Source organism: Rhinopithecus roxellana, chromosome 14 (genome assembly GCF_007565055.1).
Source record: "Rhinopithecus roxellana isolate Shanxi Qingling chromosome 14, ASM756505v1, whole genome shotgun sequence".
NCBI lineage: Eukaryota > Metazoa > Chordata > Mammalia > Primates > Cercopithecidae > Rhinopithecus > Rhinopithecus roxellana.
Window position 1 is genome coordinate 15245720 of NC_044562.1, and position 26977 is coordinate 15272696.

The 26977-nt window shown below is 39.5% G+C and overlaps 1 protein-coding gene across 2 annotated transcripts in view; it reads left to right on the forward strand.

The window, feature by feature from the left end:
• The window catches only part of CNTNAP5 (contactin associated protein like 5), an 886717-nt gene that overhangs the window by 519284 nt on the left and 340456 nt on the right, over positions 1–26977 (forward strand). For both annotated transcript variants that reach the window (XM_010356733.2, XM_030916676.1), the window contains exon 11: positions 11345–11451. In XM_010356733.2, the coding sequence (XP_010355035.1) occupies positions 11345–11451 (107 nt within the window). The remainder of the gene's footprint in view (positions 1–11344; positions 11452–26977) is intronic.

Sequence of the window (26977 nt, forward strand, 5' to 3'; positions counted from 1 at the left end):
GATGTTCACTCTGCCGTCACTGGAAATCTGGAACTCACTGAGTCTCAGGAGCTTCACATGAAAAGGTGACCCCACTATACACCTCTTGGGTACTATGACAGCTGCATCCAGGCAATGACACCAGGACAGGCCTGGCATCTCATGGGGCCATTGAACGCATTGGCAGTGATACATATCCAGTGCCTACCTTTCCTTTCCAGGCGGATTGCCCATCCTCAGATATCTGAACATCTTCTTTTGTCCAGCTGGTCTCTTTCCTGGGCTTAGAATGTGCCTCAGGACAGCTTGACTCTCTCTTTTTACAGACCATTTCCTCCCTCAGCTGCATGAATGTCCCTTTACCATTGTCCGATAGCAAGCATATACACACATGCACTCACATGCACACATATGTCTATGTGTGAGTATACCTATATATTTGTGTGTATATATATGTGTGTGTTTATGTACGCACACATGCACATATACAAACTAAAATAAAATATCTCTACATTTCTTTCCAGACTCATTGTGAAAGCCATGAGCAGAAATATATAAAAAGTGAGATGGCACTTATATTCCCGCAGTTAACCACTGTTAACATATTTCCAGTCCATTGAAGAATTTTCCAATCTCCTTATGTACAGACATACTATTCGTGTTAATGTCTCATGGCATTCTACGGTACGGATGTACTATCATTTATTTAGCCATCCCCCAAATGGTAGATTAGCCATTAATTATGTTTTTAACTGTTATCAGTGACAATAATTTTACATTGTTTTTGTATGTGTAAAAATGTATTCCTGGGATATTATCGAAAGAAACAGAATTCTAGGTCAAAGCGGATATATAAGTTAAGTTTTTAAAATGCCACTGTGTCCATGGCATTATGGCAATGTTCTTCATATGCTGCATGACCAGAAAGTAGTATAACACAAAACACTGGCAAAGGCTGCAAAGGGGCAATGTGTTCCAAGGAGAAATAGTTGGGCCTGGCGGGGTGGCTCACACCTGCAATCCCAGTACTTTGGGAGACCAAGGCAGGCAGATCACCTGAGGTCAGGAGTTCAAGACCAGCCTGGCCAACATGGCAAAACCCAGTCTCTACTAAAAATACAAGTATTAGCTGAGCACACTGGCGCTTGCCTGTAATCCCAGCTACTTGAGAGGCTGAGGCAGGAAAATCGCTTGAACCTAAGAGGTGGAAGTTGTAGTGAGCCGAGATCGCGCCACTGCACTCCAGCCTTGGTAACAGACCAAGACTCCGTCTCAAAAAAAAAAAAAAAAAAAAAAAGCTAGAATGCCTAAGGGAAATAAAAGGATTGATTATGCAATATCAAAAAAAGAATGCAAATAAAATGATGCAAAATGTTTTTCTGTAATATTTGCAAATTAAGAAAAATAAAATCCAGAGTTTTCCAATTTTGAGTAAACAAATTTATCAAAATACTACTTAGGGAATTTGGGAGAACAACTTGGCAAATAGATTAAATCTAAAACCTGTTATTTTCACCAAAAAGTAACCATTGTAGAGACAGACAGAGGAAGGGAAACTAGAGGCAGAATTCAGTGCTCCAGACTGAACAAATGGAAGTGGCTCCCAGGGTCAGCTCCTGGGCATTGTGCAGAGCCTGATGGAGAAACTGAGCTTCTCTCCAGGGACATGAGGGCCAAAGGTGGGATTTAAGAACAGAATTGGGAGCCAAGGCAGGTGCCGATGGAAGTGTTCTGGTGCCCGCAAAAGATGATTTTTTGTATGCAGAACAGACTTTAGCAAGGTTTATTTTTGGTTTTAAAAAAGTGATGTCGAGTTTCTTAAAATTTTAAAATCCTTGTTAAGTTTTTTTTTTTCTTTTTTTAAAATTCAGCTTATAATGTCTTATTCTATTTATACATCTAGCAGGTTTTAGCTATCAGGTCTAAGGGACCTTTGGAAATGTTTAATCCTGGATTTAGTTATTTAAGTGCCTTCAAATACTTTAAACTACGTATATGATATATTTTATTAACTTTCCAAGTTCATTGATTTGTTAATTAACAAACAGAATGTGACGAACATTTGTCAATCTTAAACATTCAGAAAACAAACATTTAACTTAAATGAACTTCTGTCTTAGGTTTTTTACTAAGGAAGATTTCAATTAAGGATCTAAATCAGTTGTCTCATACATTTTGTAATTTTTTTTTTTTTGAAACGGGGTCTTCTCACATTGTCCCCCAGGCTGGAGTGTAGTGGTGAGGTCATCACCCACTGTGGCCGTGAATTCCTGGGCTCGAGCAATCCTCCCACTTCAGCTTCTCAAGTAGCTAGGACTATAGGCGTGCACCTCCCTACCCAGCTATTATTTGAATTTTTTGTAGAGACAGGGTTTCCCTGTGTAGTCCAGGCTTATCTGGAACACCTGACCTCAAGCAATCCTCCTGCCTCGACCTCCTAAAAGGCTGAGATTACAGGAGTGAGCCACTGAGCTTGGCCTTACACATTTTAAACTGAAGTTTACAAGAATTATACTAGAATAGGCCAAATTATCTTACAAACTACAAACCCTAAAGGACTATTAAAATATAGTCAAAGTTTTATTATAATCTTGCTACAAGAGACAAGAAGTAGAGCCGGCCAATTCAAAAATTCTCTCTTGGCCGGGGACCTTTATGAGAGAAAAGAGAAATGAGATATTCCTTGTTAGACTTAATGTTTTTAGAAAAATTTAAAAATTAAAAACTCAGTTAATGATTATTAAACTTCATGACTTAATGTAAGACATTAAGATTCTAAGGGTAAGGTTCTTCCTAAGACTGACAGTCAACTGATACTGAGTCTTAACCCTGTTAAAATTCATTGTAAATATGCTCAAGTGTTTTCTTTTAACTTGGGAATGCTGATTTTTTCTGAGAAAAATGAAAATTACATCACACAGAAGTTTCTGTCCAGGACCACTTTTGTGACCTTTTTTCTCTTTCAGTACCATACTTCTTTACCCAAAAACATTCATACTATGGTTCTGATTATTTTAAACTTTTGATGCTGAATTCCGAAACTTCTGGGCTTAAAAATTGCATGCCTAAGGAAGACACGTAACGTGCTAAGTGATGAAGATTTGAGACTGTCAATGTTGATGACTGTGGTGGAGATCTTTGGCCCCTATGTATGGAAGCTCAGGCAAGGGCTCCATAACATCCACAGCTGGCTGACCACGAAACCCATGTCACTGGATTCAAAGACCAAATATGGATCCTCAATGAATTTTCCATTTGCTTAATACACATTGATGAACTCTTACATTTTTCTGTACTTGTGGGATTATACAACTTAAGTTTAATTTAAATGGCATGCAATAAAAATGTTTGGTAGGTTAAATGACTTTATTTGGCTTGCAGTGATGACTAATAAGGTCTTTCTACTAAAAGCAGGCAGAGTCTAAAATTTTCTGACATTAGTAAGAACGAGAAAGCAACCATGTTAACTCACATAGGCTCAGGACACAGAAAAACTCTCTGTCATCTGCAAAAAAAATGTAAACCACAAGAGCAGGGCGGGCAGAGGCTGTCTTCTGGGTTAATCTATTTTGAAGACGTCACAAACTAGTAGCAAAGAGGGATTGAAAACAGAATTGACATCTTCCTTTCCCTTTGGAAATTTATAGAATAAATTCTGTATCATTGTTAATTGTGCAAACGTACATATTTTTTCTTTAGTGTAATTTTATTTCCAATTAATCCATTTGTCATATTAAGATCCCTTTTCCTACCAAAAAATATCTTTTAAAATAATCTAAACTGGCAACTCCACATTGCATAACAGTGTCTGGAATCAGTGGAGAAAATATGCAAAGCCCCCTAGCCCTCACTTTGGCAGAAGTGATGACTAAGATGTATGCTTAGGGATCACTTGTAGGGAGATGATCTGGCATTTGTTTGAAGGAGGATGTGCAGTGCTCCAAAGTACAGACTTCAGTGACCGGTAGTACGCTTCACCTTCCTGACTCTGTCACTTTTTACTTGGACAAGTTATTCACCCTCACCTAGTCTCACTTTTTAAATCTGTAAAACAGGGGAAATAATACTGTTAAAGTAACATCCCAGATGTGATTGCGAACACATGTCAAAGTGTCTTCAAACTTTTTGGCCAGGGAAAAGCCTTAAAGAAAATCAAGATCAAAATTTCCTCTTGGTGGATGTATTTTATAGCAAGGAAAAAAAAAGATGTTTGGTTAAAAATTATTTAGATAGTCATAAAGCTAGTTTAAGGTTATTGTATTTTTAAATATGATCTGCCTTAGGTTTTTGTGGGATTCCCTCGCTCTTGTGTTGGGAATTAACTGAAGGGGTTGAGAACAAAAGCCGGAAGACCAGTTAGCTGAAAAGTGTAGTTATTCTGGTGAGAGATGCTTGTGGCTCAGACTAGGGCAGCATTGTGGAGGGGTGATAAGTAGTAAGATTCAGGACAGTTTCTGAAGGCCCAGCCAGCAGGAATTGCTCACATCTTGGATATGGGCTATGGGAAAAGGAGAGCATCTTCAAGTTTGGGAACCTAGATACTGGTAAGAAGGGTATCGCCATCAACTGTGGTAGTGAAAAACACAGGTGAAGTAGACAGTGGGGGCAGGGTGAGGGAGGAGACCAGAAAGTCAGGTTTGGTTAAAGGTAACAAGGATCAAGGTGAGCAGGATGGGTAAATTGAATTTTTCGGCAGACTTTTTAATCTCATGAAAATCTATCAAAATTGTACACAGATTTTATCAGAAATGCTAGATATTCTACCGCCCCCCTCCTCAAAAAAAAAAAAAAAAAAAAAAAAAAAAAAAAAAAAAAAAAAAAAAAAAAAAGCAGCTCTAAGTTGCATCATGCATAGGGGTTCTGCTTCTGATCCAATTAAAGGACAATTATCTTTCTAAATACTTAAGCCATAAAGTTGTTAGGGCCCAAAAATACAGCTCGATGGACATAAGTAATCAAAAGGAATTGCATTACTGACTTGCATCCCTAAGTGGCCACTAAAGAACGTCCAATTCATGGTCTCTATCTTACTTCTCCACTCAGAGAAATCTGAGTTTCTCTCCCCTCTCTCTATTGCTCCTTGCCTGTGGCTGCTCAGAAGACGGCTCTTTTTCCTTGTGTTACTGTTGTCTCACCACAAAAAAAAAAAAAAAAAAAATCATACACACACACAAATGAGGCTCCTTTGCCTTGCCTCTTTCCTACTGAGTTCTTACTGTGCTGCTCAGGAGCATGCAGGTAATGACAAATGAGTGAAGGTCAGCGAGGCTGTGACGAACTGAGGAGGCTTACCTAACAGAGGCCTGCACCCCAGAAATGTCCGTCCCTTCATTCAATCAATCTACAACCATTTATAGAGTGCCTACCTTGCTTACTACTTTGAGTACGTCAGTGCACCAAACAGACAGCAAACAGTGCTCTTCTGGAGCTAATGTTCATTTTCAGAGAGACAGACACTGAATCATAAACGGATGCATAAGCAGAATATCTAATGTGTTAGAAGGTAATACATGCTAAAGACAAATAAAATGGCAGGGAAAGAGATTCCAGGGAAAGAGGTTCCAGGGAAACAGTGAGGAAGGTTTGCAACATTAAATAACATGATGGTGGCAGGGCTCTTTGAGGTGACACTTGAGCAGGAACATGAGCTGAGACATGGGCCATGGGGATATCTGGGGAAAAACAGTCTGGGTAGAGGGAATTCCAGCACAAGAACCCTGACAAGGGAGCATTCCTGGTGTGCTTTAGGGACAACAAAGTCAACATGGTTGGAGCAGCTGTAGAAGAGGGAAAAGAGTAGGAGTGAGTTGAGAGGGTTAAGGGGAGCAGATCAATAAGAACTGGAAGATCATTTTAAGGATATTGCTTTTGTCCTAGATAAAATAGGGAGCCAGAGGAGAGGTATTTAAAATGATCTACCTTAGGTTTTTAATAGGGTCCCCCTTGCTCTTGTGTTGGAAATTAATTGAAGGGACCAAGGATGGAAGCTGGGAGACCAGTTAGGTGATAATTGCCGTTATTCTGGTGAAACATGCTTGCGGCTCAGACCAGAGCAGCATCAGGGGAGGGGTGATAAGTAGTGAGATTCAAGACAGCTTCTGAAGGCCCAGCCAGCAGGAATTGCTCACATCTTGGATATAGGCTATGAGAGAAGGAGAGCATCTTCAAGTTTAAGAACCTGGATACTGGTAAGGAGGGTGTTGGCATCAACTGTGATAGTGAAGAACACAGGTGAAGCAGGTGGCGGGGCGGGGTGAGGGAGGAGACTGGAGAGTTCAGTTTGGGTACACAAAATTTGGAATACCTATTAGATACTCACGTGGAGCTGTCCAGCAGACAGCTGCATAGAGAAATCTGGAGTTCACCAGCAAAGACTGAACTCAAATCTAAACGTTGAAGTCGCTTGTGTGTAGCCATGAGATTTGCTTTGACTTTGCTCAGTCATCTTATTTTTGCTTGAAAAGAAGCCAAAAATTCATATTTCTTCTGTGAAACTTTCCAAATTAAAAACAAACCGACAGACTGCATTTCCCTGAACTGTCTTGATTCCTCTTGCTTTCATCACACTTTTCCCAGGCCTCATCCACTCCAGCTGGAAACTTCAGCCCGGCCCCAGTTAAAGCTAAGTTACAGAGAAATAACCACTCTGATCTTCCTGAAGGAAAGCTGCGGGGGTCCTTTTGTTCTTCCTAACTGCTCATGTAGAGAGAGCATGTTCAGCTGAAACTGTGCTTGCCAGGATGCCTGAAATTGGACTCGGGTTTAAATACTCAGGAATCTCTGTCTCTAGTCTACCTAGTGGTTCCATCTCGCAACATCCTACAAAATCTTCTCTCTGCTCTGAAGTAGTTTCTTTGGCTGTCTCCATTGCTGTGCATTTGCCTTTAAAGAGAAATACTCTGTTTCTTCGTATTTCCCATGAACAGCCAAACACAACACAAAACAACCACCTTGAGGCCCAAACCATGTACCTCTGTAGGATGGACTGTGACCTTAGGTACATGGACCACTCTAGATGAACCTTCTCACTTTACCTATTACCCGGACTGTCAATAGCCCCACCTAGCAATGATCCTTCTCTTTTGGAAGAAATTTTTATTTGGATAAACATTATAAAGACTTCTGACCCTCTGACTTTTTTTTTCTCCTTTCATTTCTATCTGTTCTCTTTCTTTCAACCCTTTCTCTCATTTCCGTTAAGATAATGCACATTCTGCTTTTATACAGAAGCTAACGGCTTCCAATGTGTCTGCCACACCATCTGAGTTTTTCCGGGGACACATCACCATGCTAGATTATCTGGGCTTTCGGGAGTAAGAGGAAAGCCATTGTGTCCATGCCGAAAGCTTTCTTTGTTAAACATTGTGCACCAAAGGAAGTCACATCCATCCATATGCAGTTACAGATGCAATATCGTTAGGATTTTAGAAGACAGACGTTCAATGTGTTTATCTCCTAGCAGTTGGGATTAAGAGCCTAACACCTAAAAGAGCGAGTGCCCTCACACTTAACTGACTCTTTTCACTTGCCAGTTCTATGATGGGTCTTTTTCTGCGCTAATGTCTTCGATGTTCCGTTTATGCCACATAGAGAGAGAAAGAAACAAAAGCCCATTTAAAACGAACTGATTAAAGAACAGGGCAACTATACTCGTAAAACTGCCCTTTTTAAATAAGAAAATTGGTGTTACGCATCTTTTATCTCAAGCGTCTATTTTACAGATGAGGTTTTCTAATCACAGTGTGCATTGAACCAAAATGAACCAAGCTTGAAGGCAGTTCTCCTAGTGCTCATTTATTAGTATTTTTTTTTCTTTCTCATTCTGGGAAAACTAGATGTTTCCTTACTCAAGTACTCTTTTACCCTTCCAGGAAAGCATCATTGGTTTTTCTGAGTGACCATAGACAAATAAATTTCTAGTAAGTTAATAAAAATGTAGTTTCTACATTTTTATTGGTAAATTGAGTTTATCACTGCAAAATAAGGTCTGTGTGAGGCATATTAAAGATGTGTTCTAAGTGACCAGAGATTTCTTAGAGCTTTTGCCTAAACCCTTCTCCCTACATGCCAAAGTAGATTTTGTAACCTTTTGTTTTAGAACTATTTAAAGTGGAGCAGGTGCTGTGTGGCTCATGCCTGTAATCCCAGCACTTTGAGAGGCTGAGGCGGGTGGATCACCTGAGGTCAGGAGTTCCAGACTAGCCTGGCCAACCCATAGTTGAGATGGCTAAACCCCGTCTCTACTAAAAATACAAAAATTAGCCAAGTATGATGACAGGCGCCTGTAATCCCAGTTACTCGGGAGGCTAAGGCAGGAGAATCACTGGAATCCAGGAGGTGGAGGTTGCAGTGGGCTTAGATCTTGCCCACTGCACTCCAGCCTGGGTGACAGAGCAAGACTTCATTTCAAAAAAAAAAAAAAAAAAAAGATTAAAGTGCGGAAAGTGTTTCTTTTTCTTTTTGTAATTACAGGAATATTCTTTCTTACTCAAAGTTAAAATTCTGTTAGTTGAAAGTAAGAGAATGCCAGCTTGAACTAGCCTAATCGCAATGAGGATTTTCCTGGAGAAGGATTGGGCTATTTCACAGAATCCAATATAGATGAAAATAGCCAGCCCTCAGGAAGTTCATGGGTGCAATGAAGTCTCAACAACAGCCGGGACCGACCACACAGTGTTGGCATGTCCCTTTTTTGCCGCATGCTGCATGTCAGCATATATTTTTATTCTGTTTCTCTTTCACTGCAGACAAACTTTCTTATGTCTGAAAACATGACCACTGAGAATGTCTGGGTTTTTTATGTTATAGCTTCAGCCACCAAACCAAGGCAACCCTGAACTTTCTTGGGGCCCGAAACAACAGAGCTACAGAATAAGCTCCTACTGAGTGTGCTTTGTTCTGTTGTTCTTTCTTAAGGCAATTTCTTTCTTGTTGCGGGAGGGCAGCAGTAATACTACCATTTGCTCATTATGGAAATCTCTGTGTGCGTTTACGTGTGTGCTGTGCGGAAGGGGATGGGAGGGGCAAAAGGAGGTGTGGAAAGGTCATGGAAAAACTGGGCAGCTTCAGAAGAGGAAATTATGGCAAAAGGTAAACTGCAGGAGAAGCAGTATTTCAGAAGCAGGGAGATGCCAGGATGTGAAAGAAAACAGGGTGTGGGGACAGGGGGCATTCAGAACAGTGCTAGCCCCCCGGATCTCCTCAGGACATGCCTGCAGAAAGAGATCCTTACTTGGATGAGGACATCAGGGGTCTAAGTTTTTGGAACTTCGCTCCGAGAACAGGCATAGAGCAGGACAGGATCTCCGAGTTACCCAAGTGAGAAGCCTGCGGCCCTTCCTCTCCATCGAGTCCAGGAGAGTGGGTGGGAATAAAGAGGAGAGGTAGCATTTGAATAGAGAGAGGACCACTGTTTTGTTGTTTGTTTGTTTGGCTGTTTTGTGTGAATACATTCCATAGCAAAACTATGGGCCCTTCATTTAAATCTTTCCTGTACTTTAGGCTATCATTGAATACCATAGAGTTATCAGCAAGCTTTTGCCAAACATAAGCCCCGTCAGCACAATTGTATGTTTGCTGTGCTGAGCAGAAAATTTCTAATAATGTGTCTGAACATATGCAGGAATATTCGTTTCTGGGCTTGGAAACAATCATTGCTGGAGGCTTTCCTACCTATATAGGGCAGTCAGAGTAAATCATCTCACTTTTGCTTGCCTCAGACTCTTAGTGGCGTCACAATGAACCCATTTATTGTATTACATACCACTTCTGTAACTTCATTGTTTGCACCCTCTTTCTTTTTAAATTCACGGAACTTACTCTCCTGTACTCTCTCAGGCCCTATAAAGATTGTTTTCAACCGGGCGCGGTGGCTCAAGCCTGTAATCCCAGCACTTTGGGAGGCCAAGACGGGCGGATCACGAGGTCAGGAGATCGAGACCATCCTGGCTAACACGGTGAAACCCCGTCTCTACTAAAAAATACAAAAAACGAGCCAGGGCGAGGTGGCGGCGCCTGTAGTCCCAGCTACTCGGGAGGCTGAGGCAGGAGAATGGTGTGAACCCGGGAGGCGGAGCTTGCAGTGAGCTGAGATCCAGCCACTGCACTCCAGCCTGGGCGACAGAGCGAGACTCCGTCTCAAAAAAAAAAAAAAAAAAAAAAAGAAAGATTGTTTTCAAAAATTATGATACGTATCATTGTTTTTACTCTTAATTTTATTCACTACATTTACTGAGCACCAGCCAGGTTATCTCTTAATGGCAGCAGTATAAGAGGTGCAAAGAATAACCCAAAGGCACCATGTAGTAAATGGGATTTGAACTCAGATACATGTCTCCCGAAAGTCTGTGATTTCTATATGGAATAAACGTTATCTCCACTCCTGTTAAGCCCGACTAATTCTAAAGATTTTTCCTTTCCGCTATTTTTGAAATTTATAAAGGCTGTGTTTTATTTGGCTGTGTTCATGCTTCGTATGTTAAACTTTTACTTAGTCTACTCCGGGTCTGTTATAATCATTTTTGTCCACATCATTTGTTGTAGTTTTATTATTTTATGTACTACAGATTTCCTGAGTAATTTTCTAATGTTGGACACTTACGTCGATTCACCATTATGAATGGCATCATTGTGAATAACACCAATTAGCATATATATTTTTCATATTTTGAACAATAGCCTTAAGAAAGGGTCATCTCAGTGTGATTGCTGATTCAAATTATATAAATATTTTATAGAGTTTTTAATGTGTGTGGTAAAAATATTTTTCAGAATAGCCATATTATTTTGACCTTAAGTAGTGAAGCCTTTGTTTTGAAAATAGCATGTATACTTTTACAAATGATGAAGTATCCTTGCATTTTAGATGCACGAGTGTCATCTTTTCTAATTTCATGTTGTCTTTGTGCAGTTTAAAATAGGTACCTGGTCATTCCCCAGAAAAGAAGCATGAGGACAATGACCTCAATTATCTGCCTCTCCTTTAAAAATGCAAAACCATTAAAAAAAAAATGTAAAATGATTATCTTTATACATTTTATTTTTTTGGTAAGTGAAAAACCTTACAAATTCTGGCCGCTTCAAATGAACTTTAAGTCAACATGGATTTGCCTTAATAATAACATTCTTAACTTAAATACCTACATCAGTTCTGAAACTTTAATTGCCCAGTAATGCAAGGTGATTCTACCTTTTGTGGTAAAACTGTAATATTCTTACTATTTTGACGTCATTCAACCTGCCTTAGGTATGGGAGTATAGCAAATCAATATCTACTATTAATTGAGGCAGTTGGATATGAGGCATTTTTGCTTTCCCCTTTCTGTCCATTGATTTGGTTCTTTTCATTTATGTTTTCTTTCATTAGGTGTTTGCCAAACTACTGTGAACATGGAGGAAGCTGCTCCCAGTCCTGGACCACCTTCTATTGTAACTGCAGTGACACAAGTTACACTGGTGCCACCTGCCACAACTGTGAGTAGATTGAGCATTTGCTCCTGGTGGGATGGGCAAAACTCCAGGAATACCATTGTTAACTTCAGGATCTATTTAGCATGGGGTAGGCATGTTTTATTGACTCATTCAACATGTGTGTTTTAAGAGGTTATTATATACCAAACACTTTGTTGGGCACAGAGGATGCATGGATACAAGCCATATTCTTGTGGAGTTTATGGTCTACCAGCAAAACAGACAGGAAATGGGATCATGACAATACAGTTGAATAAGTTTAAGGTGGAAGCAAGGGAAGGTGCTGTAGGCACACAAGAGGGAGCTATTAAGTCAATTGCATTGTCTTGATGAGTTGTTAGGCTGCTGTAATAAACCAACTAACATCTCTGTGGTCTAAGTAACAAGGTCCATGCCATGCCTGTGTCACAAGTCCATCAAGCATGACAGAGGCCCTTCTTCCAACTTGTCCTCATTCTTAGATGGTAACTAAGTTCTATTATCTGGAAGGTTGCTGTAGTAAGAGGAAACACAGGGAGGGAAGCACAGGGAAGCATGCACTAGCTTTTCAAAGCTTCTACTTGAAGTAGAAAACATTAGTTCCACTCACATTCTATTGGCCAAATAAAGCCATGTGGGCACACTCAACTTCAATAGGGGCTGAGGTGTAATTTTTACCATGGAATGGGAGAAAACAGAACCTGAATATTGATGATAAGTGCTAATGACTGCCTGTCAAGGCCAGTGTTAGGGAGACTTCAAATAGAAGACCTGAGCTGACCTTGTTGTAGAAATATGGGAGAAAACAAGAAACAAAAAAAAAAGAAGAAAGAGAGAAAGAGAGAGAGAGAGAGAGAAAGAAGAAAGAAAGAAAGAAGAAGAAAGAAGAAAGAAGAAGAAAGAAAGAAAGAAAGAAAGAAAGAAAGAAAGAAAGAAAGAAAGAAGAAAGGAAGAAAGGAAGAAGGAAAGAAAAAGGATACTCAGAAGCAAAGAAACAAACGGAGACATAAAGCACACGGGTCCTCTGCTCTGGGGAAAATCAGAATTTTCCAATGGTTCCAGATGGCTGGAGGGTGCTGAAGGTGAGGAGCAGTGGTAAGAGGTGAGACAGAGGTAGGCTAGGGTATACACAGGATAAGGAGTGAGGGATAGAAAACAAGTAAAGAATATGAGCCTTGATTTTTTTAATTAATTAATTATTATTATTTTTTTTTTTTGGAGAGAGAGAGTTTTGCTCTTGTTGCCCAGGCTGGAGTGCAGTGACTCGATCTTCGCTCACTGCAACCTCCGTCTCCTGGTTTCAAGTGATTCTCCTGCCTCAGCCTCCAGAGTAGTTGGGATTACAGGCACCTGCCACCACACCTGGCTAAATTTTGTATTTTTAGTAGAGACGGGGTTTCACCGTGTTGGCCAGGGTGGCCTTGAACTCCTGACCTCATGATCCACCTGCCTCAGCCTCCCAAAGCTCTGGGATCACAGGTGTGAGCCATTGGGCCCGGCCCAGCCCTGATTTTTATAATTGTATAGTCTTATTGAGACCATGGGTGGGGGAAAACACATGAAAAAGTATAGAAAGTTTGCCAGTCAGAGAAATGTATGCCCAACTATGGACTGTAAGTGTGATTGAGAAAGATACTTCTGAAAGCACTGTGTGGAATTGTAGAGCATTTCATGAAAAATTAGAAATTTGAAATTGGCTTAGAAGGTAGCAGGCTAAGATAAACATTTTCTAGATGTAAGAGTAGAGCCAAGGCCTGGAGCTATTCTGAGGACTCCAGTGAGAACTATCATTCTGGGACAGTTCTCGTCAGTTTTTCTTAAGTGCCTGCTGTTGTTGGGCTGGCACTTGGAGATTCGGAAAGAACATGGTAGATGTCAATAGGGCTGGAACCAGACCGAGCAAAGATAAGTGAGATTGATATTCTCATCCTTAAAGACCTCTCAGCCATTCCTTAGCCTCCTCCATTCCTTCAAAGCAGGATTCACTGATGATGTCCATAGGGAAGTCTGATCAAATTAGAGAAGAACTAGTCCTGTAGTCCACTGGTCATCAGGGGTATGTGGTTATTGCTGTTAGTTGCCTACAGAAACAAACAAAAATTGTTTGGCTTTATTTAAAAAAATCTTATTAAAAGTTTTCTACTGAAAAATGTAGAATTCAAAGTAACTAGAAGAGTATCATTGGATTGTTCATACCACAAAGGATAAATGCTTGAGGGGATGAATACCCAATTTTCTATGAAGTGATTATTATGCATTGTATGCCAGTACCAAAATATCTCGTGTACCCCATAAACATATACACCTACTCTGCACCCACAAAAATTAAAAATAAAAATAAAATTAAAAAGAAATTTAGAACAGTGAAAAGAACACTGGAATAACAGAGATTGAGTTTAAATTTTACCTAGCTCTTTTTTTCTTTTCTTTTCTTTTCTTTTTGACGTGGAGTCTCACTCTGTCGCCCAGGCTGGAGTGCAGTGGTGCTATCTCGGCTCACTGCAACCTCCGCCTCCTGGGTTCACGCCATTCTCTTGCCTCAGCCTCCCAAGTAGCTGGGACTACAGGTGCCCGCCACCATGCCTGGCTAATTTTTTATATTTTCAGTAGAGACGGGGTTTCACCATGCTAGCTACAGTGGTCTCTATCTCCTGACCTCGGGATCCTCCTGCCTCGAACTCCCAAAGTGCTGGGATTACAGGCGTGAGCCATCATGCCTGGCCTTTACCTAGTTCTTATATGTGAATATGTGTATGATTTTATCACTTCGGGAATCCTTTTATTTTTTTGCAGGTCCTAGGAAGAAAAACTAATGAATTCTTCTGGGTTCATCTAAGGCTAAAATTAGGTGTTTTTATCTAAGAGTCCCAGTAAACACCAATTTCTAAGTTTTAAGTCTGGTTCCAAAAATATTATCACCAAATAGCCAAGAACAATATATACCTATAGAGAAACACTGCAGGACCCACATAAGGCTATCCAGATTGTAATGTCAGTGCTGCTATAAGAAGTTCAGAGACAACTTAAATGGCCATCAATTTAATAGCAAGACAAGGGAAACATGAAGATTTAAGTCACAGCAACCCTAATTTCAGCCAAATCACATTACAACATTCCTGTGACTGTTAAAGCTTATTCCGCTCACTTTCTCCAAAAGTAATTTAACAATTTTTTGAGGAGTTCATCTCTATGGATACTGTTCTCCTTTAATTTACTTCATCCATCAGGCTAAAAATAGAAGATGTCGAGCTTTAAAAAAAAAGTGTGAAGTTGAAAATCAATGGAGGTGAGGTGCTGGTTTTTAAAGGAACACTGTCAAGCCCGATGAGCAGGAGACTCAACGCACAAAAACCTTAAAAATATCATTTTTTTAAACACCTTCCTATTTCCTTTTCTGTGAAATTGCTCAATGCCTACACTGTAGGCTGCAACTTTGTGAAACTCTATCTCGCTTCTGGGCACCCAGCCAGAACCAATCAAAATCCCTTGAATAATTGTGACATTTGGCAAGCACACCTTAGTACTTCGTGCAATTCAAATATTTGTCCTCCCTCTAACTAATTTCCCTCTCCCCCAGTTGGGTGAGGACCATTATTTTTAGTCATTTTGCAAACCAAGTGGTTTCATCAGCAAGCTTGTGTCTCCCTCTCAGCAAGCTTGGGTCGCACTCACAGGCCAGGTGAGAGCTTCTGCAGTGCAGAAGATGGCACACAGGGCACTCTCTGGCAAAAACAAAAACAAATAGGCCTGAAATTCTGCACTTGTGGAAATGACAGATTCCTTGCTGTGTTGAGGGATGTTTTACTGAAGGAATTGGCCACAGTTGAAATAAGAAATAAAAACCCTTTGGATTAATAAATTATTTATAATAATGTCTTGAGTATTCTCTTAGTTTTGTCAAGCTCTTCAGAAATAGTCTTTCCCTCCTCAATGCTGGTGCTTTCTAGTAAATGTGAAGCAAGAGGACGGACTTAGGACAGATAGGATTAACTGCTTTTTGTCCAGCCTTTGTGGACAAGAGAGGGCATGGGTGAGGTGGGCACAATGGACTCTCTAAGGAATAACAAAATGGAAATTCCCGAAGTGTGTAGACACAGCATGCTGTTGTCGAAAGTAGAGATATCTTCAGTCAGTCTTAATTTCTTTTTATCCTTACTTGATGATACATAAGGGACTTGGATATGCTAGTTTGGTCACTTTTCAAACATACATCATTCAAAACCACACCTTTTTAAGAAAAAGATGATGAATGTGTGAGCAATTTCTGTCCCATCTGTGGCAGCTTTCCCATATGAAGAGGAAATCTACCCCATAAAGTGCCATTGGAGACTATCATATGATGTTTGTAAGTTGTTATGGTTAGAAAATTTCTCTGAAAGTGGTGTCCTATTCTCCAGAGGAGTAACTGAATAAAAACAGTGTTTGCAGTCTACCAGATCAATCCCTGGCAACCCAACCAAGTTCAATGCCTTTCAACTCCCAGAGATAGATACCACGGTTATTAGTTGAATACAGTGTGCAAGTTCAGAGGTTGTATAATCAAAGCCACGCTTCTAAGTACTCAGGGTATATTTTGGTCATGGTATATCATATCTACTTTACTAAGAATCCAAATTAAGATTAAAAGGAGCAGATTTTTGATTGTGAGATATTAGGGCATAGATAGATAGATAGATAGATAGATAGATAGATAGATAGATATCAGTACAGCATAACAGTAAAGGGATATGCATAGTGTTATTATCTCCATTTTACAGATGAGAACATTGAGGCCCAGAAAGCTTATATAAATTCCACAAGGTCTCATATCTAGTAAATGGTAGGGGTTAGGCTTTAAACCAAGGGAATTTGCCTGTTGATGCCAGATGCTAAATCCTACATCTTATTTATACCTTCAAACAAGCAAGGCATTTGTAAACTTCCATATTACAAACTTGGTGATGGGACATTCATGACCTCCTTCATATTGCTTAAGACACAGTAGAACAGTGTGAGATCATAATTTAAAATACAGTTCTAGAAGACTGAGAGATAGAGATAAGAGACTTTTTGTGTTCTAGAATAATCGTGAAAGCATTATGGAAGGAAGTAGAATGACTTGGAGGACTTCTAAAATTGAAATGGACAAAAGGAAAAGGGAGGTTTGTCGAAAACAGACTGTCAAGGGCTAAGACATGATAGTAGACATATATATGCTGTGTTCTGGGACAATGCAGAACTTGCCTGGCTCAAAAACAAAAACAAAAACAAAAACAAAAACGTGATTTGCACTAGTCATTCATTCCTGAAGGCCACATGGGATTCCTATAAAGCACTTTCCCCAGAGAATACTGAAACACACTTACCATTATAACTAGAGCTTTTCACATGCTACTGCCATACCTATAAATATGATTTTAAGAACTCCAAAATAAATAGCCCAAGACTTTTTTTTTTTCTATATGCAACCATCTTAATGTTTTTCCTTGTCTTTCCTATTTTGGTGGGAGAGGCAGAGGACCTGTGTTGTTTCTAAATATTTATTATTGTAACCAGAACTATGTTGAGCATGTTTGTATTTAATTATTATCCAATACCACAAGTTCTATGGCTCACTTAAACAAACCTCAGAAACTGCTTTATTGAGTCAAAAGTTCTGAATAGTTTTAAGAATCTTGATCCATATTTCCAACTTGTTTTCCTAAACTCTTCTTACAGTTTACACTCTGATCACTATTTTCTTAGATTTTGTTTTACCTTCTCTGCCATTATTGTTTACTACAACTTATAAAACTATTTTACATATATTTTTACTAACACAGTGGCATATTAAAATAGAGATTATTATTGACCCTTATTGTGAGTTTCAGATTAAAAAGAAATTTTTTTTCAGATGACTTGTATTATAGGAATAAGATTACTTCCACAGAATTTTGTTTTTTCATTCAACAAGTACTTTTTGAAAGTACATTTGATTCATTAGACTATGAATTTAGTGGTTACTGTCACATTGAACAGACCCAGTAAGTGATACAAGCACTTTTCCTTGATCTTCTCGATATTTATCTCTGATGACAATCACATGTGCCCTGCTCAGGGTCTTTGCACCATTTTTCAGCCTTTGCCAATCCCTTTTCAATAGTGTAGCCTCTCTGACATCCTAACAATGCCCTTTAGCTCATTTTCCAGCTTTGCAGAAGGATGTCAGCTTTCTTCTTCTTCCAAGGCTGATGTAGTGCTTCTTCTATGGGGAAGTCAATAGCCAAGTATTGATTCAAAGCATATCAAGTCATCTGGCTATCAGACGCTCTAGTAATCATTGCAGAGGTATAACACTAGCTTTAACAGTAGGTAAATGGTCCTTTGACCACATGGCATTTGAGTGGTTGAAATGAAAAGTTGGATAGGGTAGGAAATTCTGGTAATAGGGGAACTCATTTAACAATATTGCTCATATCTCTAAGCTTAGGTCAGTGCTTATCCTAATAAATATTATTCCATTTCCCATAAAGATCTAAAAAACATTTATCTCCATCATTAATCCTAAATGCTATTAACAATTGTTCTCAACTGCAACTAGAAAGGGGAAGTAGGAGAAAGAAGAAGAAGGAAGAGGAAGAGGAAGAAGAGGAAGAAGGAGGAGGAGGAGGAGAAGAAGAGGAGGAGGAGGAGGAGGAGGAGGAGGAGGAGGAGGAGAAGGGGAATTGAATTTACACCCTGCTTTGTCTTATGACATTAAGCAACGCTTTTATTATCATTAATGTTATTTATGTTAACGACCTACTGAGACTATAAACCTATGTAGGTGAGAAAACATGTCTTACTTACACTTGTACCGTCACATTCAAGGCTTTGGTGGCATATAGGCTATTATGGAAATGGTGAGACAGAAGCTTAAGCAGAAAAAGATAATTCAGTGTGCTCTTAGTGGGAATTCCATAAGAGCAGGATGATATCTGAATCTTCCCAGGGTCTCCAGCCTCTCCTCTAATCCCTGACACATAGTATATATCCACTCTTTGATGTATACAAAAAAAAAAAATGAATTTATGAGGCATGTGCACATAACAATGTCAAGTTACTGTAGCAAGAGCATTGTTACTTTCTTGAGAAAGTTCTAAAAATAACTGACCTTTGAGCAGAGATTTGAGAGTTGAGAAAGAAGAGCACAGACAATGGCCTTGCAGGAAGAGGGAGCTCCATGAACAAAGGCAAAATGACAGGAAGTGTCAAGCAACAAAGTGGGGGCTATGAGACACCTGGCATAGCTAGAATTGAAGATGAAATGGGGAGTGGGGGCGGGAAGGAGATGCAGGAAATGCAACAGGGTAGAAAAGGCAGGTGATGAATTGAGAAGGAACTTACTTCTCTGCTGGCCAGCTAAGAGCCAGCCACAGTTTGTTGGATTCATTTTAGTGTTGAGGATTGGGTTGCTAATATTTGTTGTTTGCTTTGTTCATCAGTTTTTTTTTTTTTTTTTTAATGTAATGGTGATGGTGCTTTGGAGCATATACTGAAGATGGAAGATGTGGGTGCTAGGGACAGATACTGTATGCAATTTGCAATTTTGTGGGCAGCAAATAATGAGAATCAGCACAAGCCGGAAAGCAGGAACCTGATATGAAAGGCATATCTAAAATTGGATCAAGTAGACTTAAAGAAAAATTGAACACAGTAGATAGAAGGATGACTTTCAGCTTTTTAACTTGGAAGACCTCATGGATGAAGAATTAAGTGACTAAGTCCTGAAGTCTGTCTCAGTGTGACAGCCTAGTGTGAAATACAGGCCCTACAATTTACAAGATACATGACCTCGGCCAAGTAGCCATGTGAGCTCCATGTGCTTTGACTTCCTCCCCTGTCATATGGGGTTAATAAGAGCAATCATTTCAAAGAAATGTTATGAGGATTGAGTAAAACAATCTTCTTAAAGTATTTAGCATGGTGCCTGACAAATACAAATTTCCTGTTTCATATTAGCTGCTGTTTAAATAGACAGAGGATGTGTAGAAAGAGGAGGAGATTTAGTAGTTGGACTTCATTCTAGTTTGGGGCACGGTATTTGCCTGGAAAGTTTCCCACTGTGCAGAATTAGCTGGAAAACTCTGGAGTGAGGTCCAAGGGGAATATCAGAATCAGTGGGTATATAGTTGCTGAAGCCTTTTGAGTAGATGAGTAGGCCAAGGGTAGGACCTTGAAAGTAAAATATTTTAAGAGACTCAAGAAGAGATACAATCAAGAAGGAGTGATAACCAAAACAAAGAAAGAAAGTACTGGCTGGGTGCGGTGGCTCACGCCTGTAATCCCAGCACTTTGGGAGGCCGAGGCGGGCGGATCACGAGGTCCGCAGATCGAGACCATCCTGGCTAACACAATGAAACCCCATCTCTACTAAAAATACAAAAAATTAGCCGGGTGTGGTGGCCCCTGTAGTCCCAGCAACTCGAGCGGCTGAGACGGGAGAGTGGTGTGAACCCGGGAGGCGGAGCTTGCAGTGAGCTGAGATGGCGCCACTACTGCACTCCAACCTGGGCGACAGAGCTAGACTCTGTCTCAAAAAAAAAAAAAGAAAGTACTAAGGAAAGTGTAACCTAGGAGTCAGAAGAGGGTTGTTTCAGGAACAGACTATTCACAGAGATGTCTAGATACATAATATACCACCGAGTACTTTTTTTTTCTTTTTCTTTTTTCTTTTTTTTTTTTTTTTTTTTTTTTTTTTTGAGACAGAGTCTTGCTCTGTCACCCACAGGCTAGAGTGCAGTGGTGCAATCTTGGCTCACTGCAACCTCCGCCTCCCAGGTTCAAGTGATTCTCCTACCTCAGCCTTGCGAATAGCTAGGATTACAAGCACAGGCCACCACACCAGCTAATTTTTGTATTTTTAGTAGAGATGGGGTTTCACCATGGAGGCCAGGCTGGTCTCGAACTCCTGACCTCAGGTGATCCACTCACTTCGGCCTCCCAAAGTGCTGGGATTACAGGCCGAGTACTTTTTCATCATAGTGATTGGTAATTGTTACACAACTGGATAGATATTTAGGGAGAAGATGGAAAAAAAGCACAATAAGGGGAAAAAATGAAATAAGAAAACCAATAAAATTCAACCTGAGGAAGCTAATTCAAAAAGAAAGAAAGAAAGAAATCAGTAATTTTCGTCGGCAGCCTAAGACTGTGGCAGTATTGGAATGCAGTGGAATTTGCTGATCCAAGAGAATTTGTTCATTCATGACTATCCCAGGTTTTGTCAGGGTCAGGTGATTCAAAAGCATTCACTGCTGTTGAGAGCAGGAAAAAATCTCCAACCTCCTTGAATCTGTTAATGAACAGGGAATGCACTGTGCAATTGAGTGCACAGAACTGCCTGTAAGGGGAATGCTACTTCTGGGAGGGAGAGATCTGAGCAGGCTGAACTGGATGTGAGAAAGTCTTCTTAAAAGGAAACAGCTGGGGTCTACTTGAGGGTGGTGGGGTGGATGGAGTGAGAGAAGCAGAAAAGATAACTATTGGTTACTGGGCATAATACCTGAGTGATGAAATAATCTGTACATCAAATCCCCATGACACGTGTTTACCTATGGAACAAACCTGCATGTGTACCCCCAAACCGAAAATACAATTTAAAAAGAAAGAAAGAAAGTCTTCTTAAAGAAGAGATTGAACCTGTGCGTAAAGTGTGGACTGGGGAGTCAGAGAGGTGTCAGGAGGGTGTTTTTCAAGGGTGGGCATCAAAATAAGGACCAAAGATAAGGATGAGCACAGGGGATGTTTGGGGTTCACCCAGTGTTCTAGGCTAAGGGGAAAGGAATGGACATTTGTTGAGCCCTATGAAAGTGCCATATGCCATTCTCAGTGCTGAGCACATGTCATCTCACATTCTTAACTCTAACCCTGTTAGACTCCAGCGGCTCTTCAAACAACTGGATATTCAGATTTGCACATCTCTTGGCCACAAAGACTTCTTATCACTGTCTTTTCCTGAGGGACCTCTGTCAACTGATGCAAGAAATCTGAGCGAGTCTTTTGCAGCTATTGCTTCTTTTGGCTCCTTTATCAGCCTCTCACATAGCACTTATTCCACCATATAAAAATTGTCTGCTTCTTGTTTTTCTTTGCAAACTGCCTGTTTTCTATGCATTTCTCCTTGCATATTTGGCACCTATTTAAACATAGCAGACAATCACTGAACGTAAACATTCTTTTATGGCCAAAATGCTTAAAGCCACAGAACCGGTGGAGTTTGAACTTAGTTCTAGATGGCTTGCAAACACTTTCTCTTCACATTACATCTTAAGTGAAAAGATGAGCGCTCTTAAATATTTTATGGAGCACACAGGTTTTAAAAGCAAAACTAATCCAAAGGCTTCTTATCAGAGAAAGGAAGGAATGGAGGGTGTATATTCACCTTGGATTGATTTTCTTCCTTTTGAATACATTTCAGTGATTTGAGAGTTCCCCACAGTCATATCCTACATGTTAATTGGTTCGATTTGTTCTTTCCTTCCTCTTTCTCTGTGTCTTTCTCTCCATTTTCCTCCACCCCCTTGTTAATTGAGGTTACAGTAAAGCCAACTTCAAATATTTACACTGGGTTAATAAAGAGCAAGAAATGTAATCACAAGTTTTAGCTTTGTTCCAAACCCCTACAAGCAACAAAAGATTCCAAAATATAAGAGAAGATAATTAACTGAATATAATTTAATTGCTGATGTTGCTTCCTTTGGAGAATCGTTATTTACTTTGAATACTGAGCAAGAGAAACTGAGCACTTATTTCTAATGTATTTCAATCAACAGAAGATTAATTGCCAGAGAAATACAAAGCTCTAGTAAGTCCCATGAGTAAGAAGTGATCTGGAATATACATAGATAATAAACTCAATATATGAAGACACAGTTTTCATTTGTGCCTCCTCTCTGAATCCAGACAGATCGAGGTTATCAGTAGTTCGCCGGTATCAGACAAATTGTTTAACTTCTTTTAGCCTTGGTTGTTTTTGGTCTCTAAAATAACAGTAACTCCTTTACACGATTGTTATGTGGATTAGAGGCAAGAAACAGACAACATCTAGCACAATATTTGAAATTGGGCATTTCCAGGTTAAATGGTATCTATTACATATATATATAAAGTAATTTCGGTAAAAGTTTAGAAATACTTTTTCATGTAAGAGGCATCCTTTCTATGCTACTAGGTCATATGGCCGTTTTCTACTATAGATTTCTACCATACACTTTTTCTACCATGGACTACCAAGTAGAGGTTAGGTTTTGGCACAGGTGTTGCCATCAGTAGAAAAACCAAGAGGCAAAATATCACCAATAGAACCCCAGTGATGGGTTGTAGGAGGAAGTGGGGGACTCCTGCATGAGTCAGATCCTCTCTGCCACAAATGACCTTAGGCAAGTCACTTACTTTTTGTGATCCATGATTCCTCATGAATACTGTGTGGATTATACGTGGATTATACATGGTCACTAAGGAAAATTGTTTTGATTTGTTCTAGCAGCATGACTCAGAATGAGAATGTGCTATAATCTCACTCAATAGTTTCTGTTTCTTTTCTTAACCATTTTATAATATGCTAGCCCAAAATAACAATTACACAAACCAGATAGTCCACATCTTGTCTATAGAAAACACTAAGTGTTCATTTACATGGTTACCTCAAATAAGTTTTAAAAATAAAACAGGTTAAAACGTGAGGAATGTTTTCCAAGCATCACAGCTCTTTCAGCTTCCCCTTGAAGTATTTGGTGTAGTTTAATTACTTGGGTTTTCATTTGGAATGAGTCAACTCAAAGAGTAATAAGAGTAGTGACCAATAATAAAATGAAGACATAATGTGATTGTTCAGTATAATTTATCAGTATTTTTTAAAACTATGACTGACTTGACTAAGTTGTCATGAAATGAAGGAATTTCCAGTGTGTTCATTCTGATTCTTGCAAATATATTTTGACTATGTAATTCAGAGACAAAATTCAGAATACATTTCTCCATTCTTTAAAATTCTATAACACAGTAACACTGTGACCTATGTATAGCAGGTTATTTCAGCAATGTGAGCCTTATTTCTGCCATATTCAAGGGAAAATAATAGAATCTGCCCCTTAGTGCTATTGGGATAAATTCATGAATCAATGGGCATGAAATCTCTCTGACAAGTATGATCATAACCCTTTCTTATAGATTTCTTCTCATGTATTTACATCATTTTGTTCCCACTGCAACCTTGGTGAGGGATGTACTCTTTAATGTACAGAGGAAAGTCATGAGACATACAGCGGTTTAATATGGAGAGCCCAAGGACAGTCAGGTGCAAGAGCCCAGCAGGACAAAAGCCTGAATATTGTGACTCTTTCCAAGATTTTTCAGCTATAGCATGCTCTAGACAAGGTCTGTTGTTAGGGAAATTCCAGGGTTCTTTTAAAATATAGCTTCTGTTGTTTCCTAAAAGCGACTTTGATTATATCATTGTCCAACTTCAAATTCTTTAGTGGCTCTCTATAATCTTATTGAAGAAAACCCTTTACTATTTGATCTCAGTAAGTGAGGCCCTTCATTATTTGGAACCCTCTTGGGTCATAAACCGTTTTCAGCCATGGCCCCGTATGTCTCCACTTTATAGCAATTGTGATCCACTATTCGTTCCCTGAGCATGTTCAGTTTTTCTTATCTTCCCAGTGTTTTGACCTTGAAGTTACTTCTCCTGGAATGTTCTTCGGGACTTGTCTTCCAGATAATTGTCTATTCTCTATTCTACTCAGTGCTCTGCTCCGGTAGCACCTCCACGTGTACAGGTGGTGGCAATAATTGACTTTTGATCTTTCTCTGGCATTAGGTTGAGCTCCTTGAGGCCATGCATTTTTGTTTTGTTTTATTTGTATATGTTCCCAACTCCTATACCAGGTCTGGAATATTGCTCATGCAAAATAAGTATTGAGAGAATGGAGTTCTAATTTTCAAATGATTGGCACTACCTTGAAATATACTAATATCCCTTCCTTCCTTATTGAGGGAAAGTGAAAGATGGCAAATCAGATAACAGGCCACAACCTCTGGTAGACTTTCCCTTTAGCCATAATGTAGGAAAACTTCCCGTTTTTAATTTGATGGAAGAATTGAGCATCCTGCTTTTCATTTAAAGAGTATTTCTTAAAGAGCCTCACACTACGTCCCCATTTGCTCTCAAACTAGCTTGTAAATGATCCTTCAGTTGGCATAGCTGTAGTTCCAAATTTTAAGGCATTAGCATAAATAGGACTTTTGGATGGCTATATATATATTGCAGAAAATATAAAAAGGAATAAAATTGTCCATTGTCATAGCAGGACATGCAACTGAGTTTATTAGGCTGTTAACGGAGGAGTTGTCAAAGTTTTCAGTGGCACAGATTTCCTGCTGGCAGCTAATGTGATGATGAAGACCCTGGCAATCATTTCTTTGTTCGTGTCTCCTTGATTTTGCTGTCATGATGACTGGAAGAAGGAGCTAGTATTTCTGTCTGCTAACATTTTATTTCATTACTGCATGTTGACTAAATGGGCATTCAATGGAATAACTGTTACATATGCAGACTAGGGATGCCTATAGCTCACAGGCCATGAGAGGAGGAGCTGTGTTCTCTGGCTTCTACTTTAACAGTCTTCCATCTAATGATGTCACTGGGGGAATAGTCAAAACATACAGAAAATAAATCCATTCTGTATTTGGTTTTGTGTTTAATGGCGATGCAGTATGAAAAAAGGAATTGTTTTTGAAGATTAGGCTGCCTTGGGTTAAATTCCAGGCTGTAATAATTACTAATTGAGTGACCTGTGGGAAATTATTCACCTTCTGAGAAAGTTAGTTCTCTTATCTCTAAATATAGGGATAGTGATATCTGTGTCTTAGAACTTTTTGATAAATAAGAGATTACGCTTAGAGTGGTGGATGTAGTGCCTATATAGGAGATGCCTGGTTAAGTTTACTTATTTTACTTCATCAATCCTCTACACGTCTACATTTGCTGGCCATCTGTGCATAGCTTTTGGACTAGTAACAAATTCCGATTTCTATGTTTGGAAGGGACTTTTGAGTACAAGTGTGTTTTCTTGCATACTTCTTCAAATCGATGCTCTAGAAATGGACTGATGATAAATACCTCCTGTTATCACTGTAGTTCTCCAGTAGCTATAAGATTTATTTCTTTTAGAAAGTAGAATGTACCTTCTAACTTTCCTTAGTTAGTGTTATTTTGGCTCTCAATGATCCTCTTATGGACTTGCCATGTTTTCCGCAATACCATCATCACATCTCAGTCGCTTGACGTGAAGTATAATGGTGGGCTCCATAGTTCCTGAAATCACTGGATTCAGAACACACTTAGGAATAATCAGAGTGAGAAATTGCCTTTACTTATTTTAATTAGCATGTAGTATACTTATCATTACGTTATAATACATCCCTAAACCAGTGAAAGTAGCTGATTCCAAAGTTTATTTTGGCTACTGTTATGACATAATTTCATTGAGATATTTATTTGTATTCAACACCAATTCTTGTATGTCTCTCCTATTTTGGGGTCACCCATTCATGCAACACACATTTGTATCAGGCATGAATAAATATCTATTCAGGGTTCAACAGTCAACCAAATATAGCAGGTGACACTTTGGCAATTGAAGGTCTGATTCCTGTTCTCAAGGACTTTAAAATTAGCAGGAATGTGGGCAGCAGGTGTATGTGTTATACACTAAGAAAATAATGCAAGATTATATATGGTCGGAAGCTAAATTGAGTATAGGAAATACCCAAAACATAGACACCAAACAAGGAGAAGGACATGAGTCATGAAGGGAAGGAATACTGGATAATGCTGGACTTGAGCCAAACCCTGTGGCATACATGGGATCTGCACAGACAAAGAATGTGATGGAGGGTCAAGAATCAAGACTGATATTAACTTGGTTGGAGTTGGGGTCAGTGGGATATGGACTTGAATAGTTTGGGGGTTCTTATTAATGGAGAGAAATAATGATGATAAACAAAACTGGTATCAGCCAGAGTTCAAACAGAGAACAGAACCAGTGGGAAAATATATGACAACATTGGTCATATTGTTATCTTGAATAGACTAAGATGCTGAACATGGCCAGGCACCATGGCTCACGCCTGTAATCCCAGCACTTTGGGAGGCCGAGGTGGACGGATCACCTGAGGTCAGGAGTTCAAGACCAGCCTGGCGAATATGGTGAAACCCCGTCTCTACTAAAAATACAAAAAAAAAAAAAAAAAAGCCGGGCGTGGTGGCAGGAGCCTGTAATCCCAGCTACTCGGGAGGCTGAAGCAGGAGAATCACTTGAACCTGGGAGGCAGAGGTTGCAGTGAGCTGAGATCGCACCACTGCACTCCAGCCTGGGGGTAAGAGTGAGACTTTATCTCAAAAAGAAAAAAAAAAGATGCTGAACATGTGAAAAAAACTTCCCTTGCCTTCTACATCACAACAAAATTTGGGGGTTCATAATCTTACAACTCAAAAAGGGTCTCCCCACAGTCTTGGTACTGTACACCCATTGGAAACCATAGGATA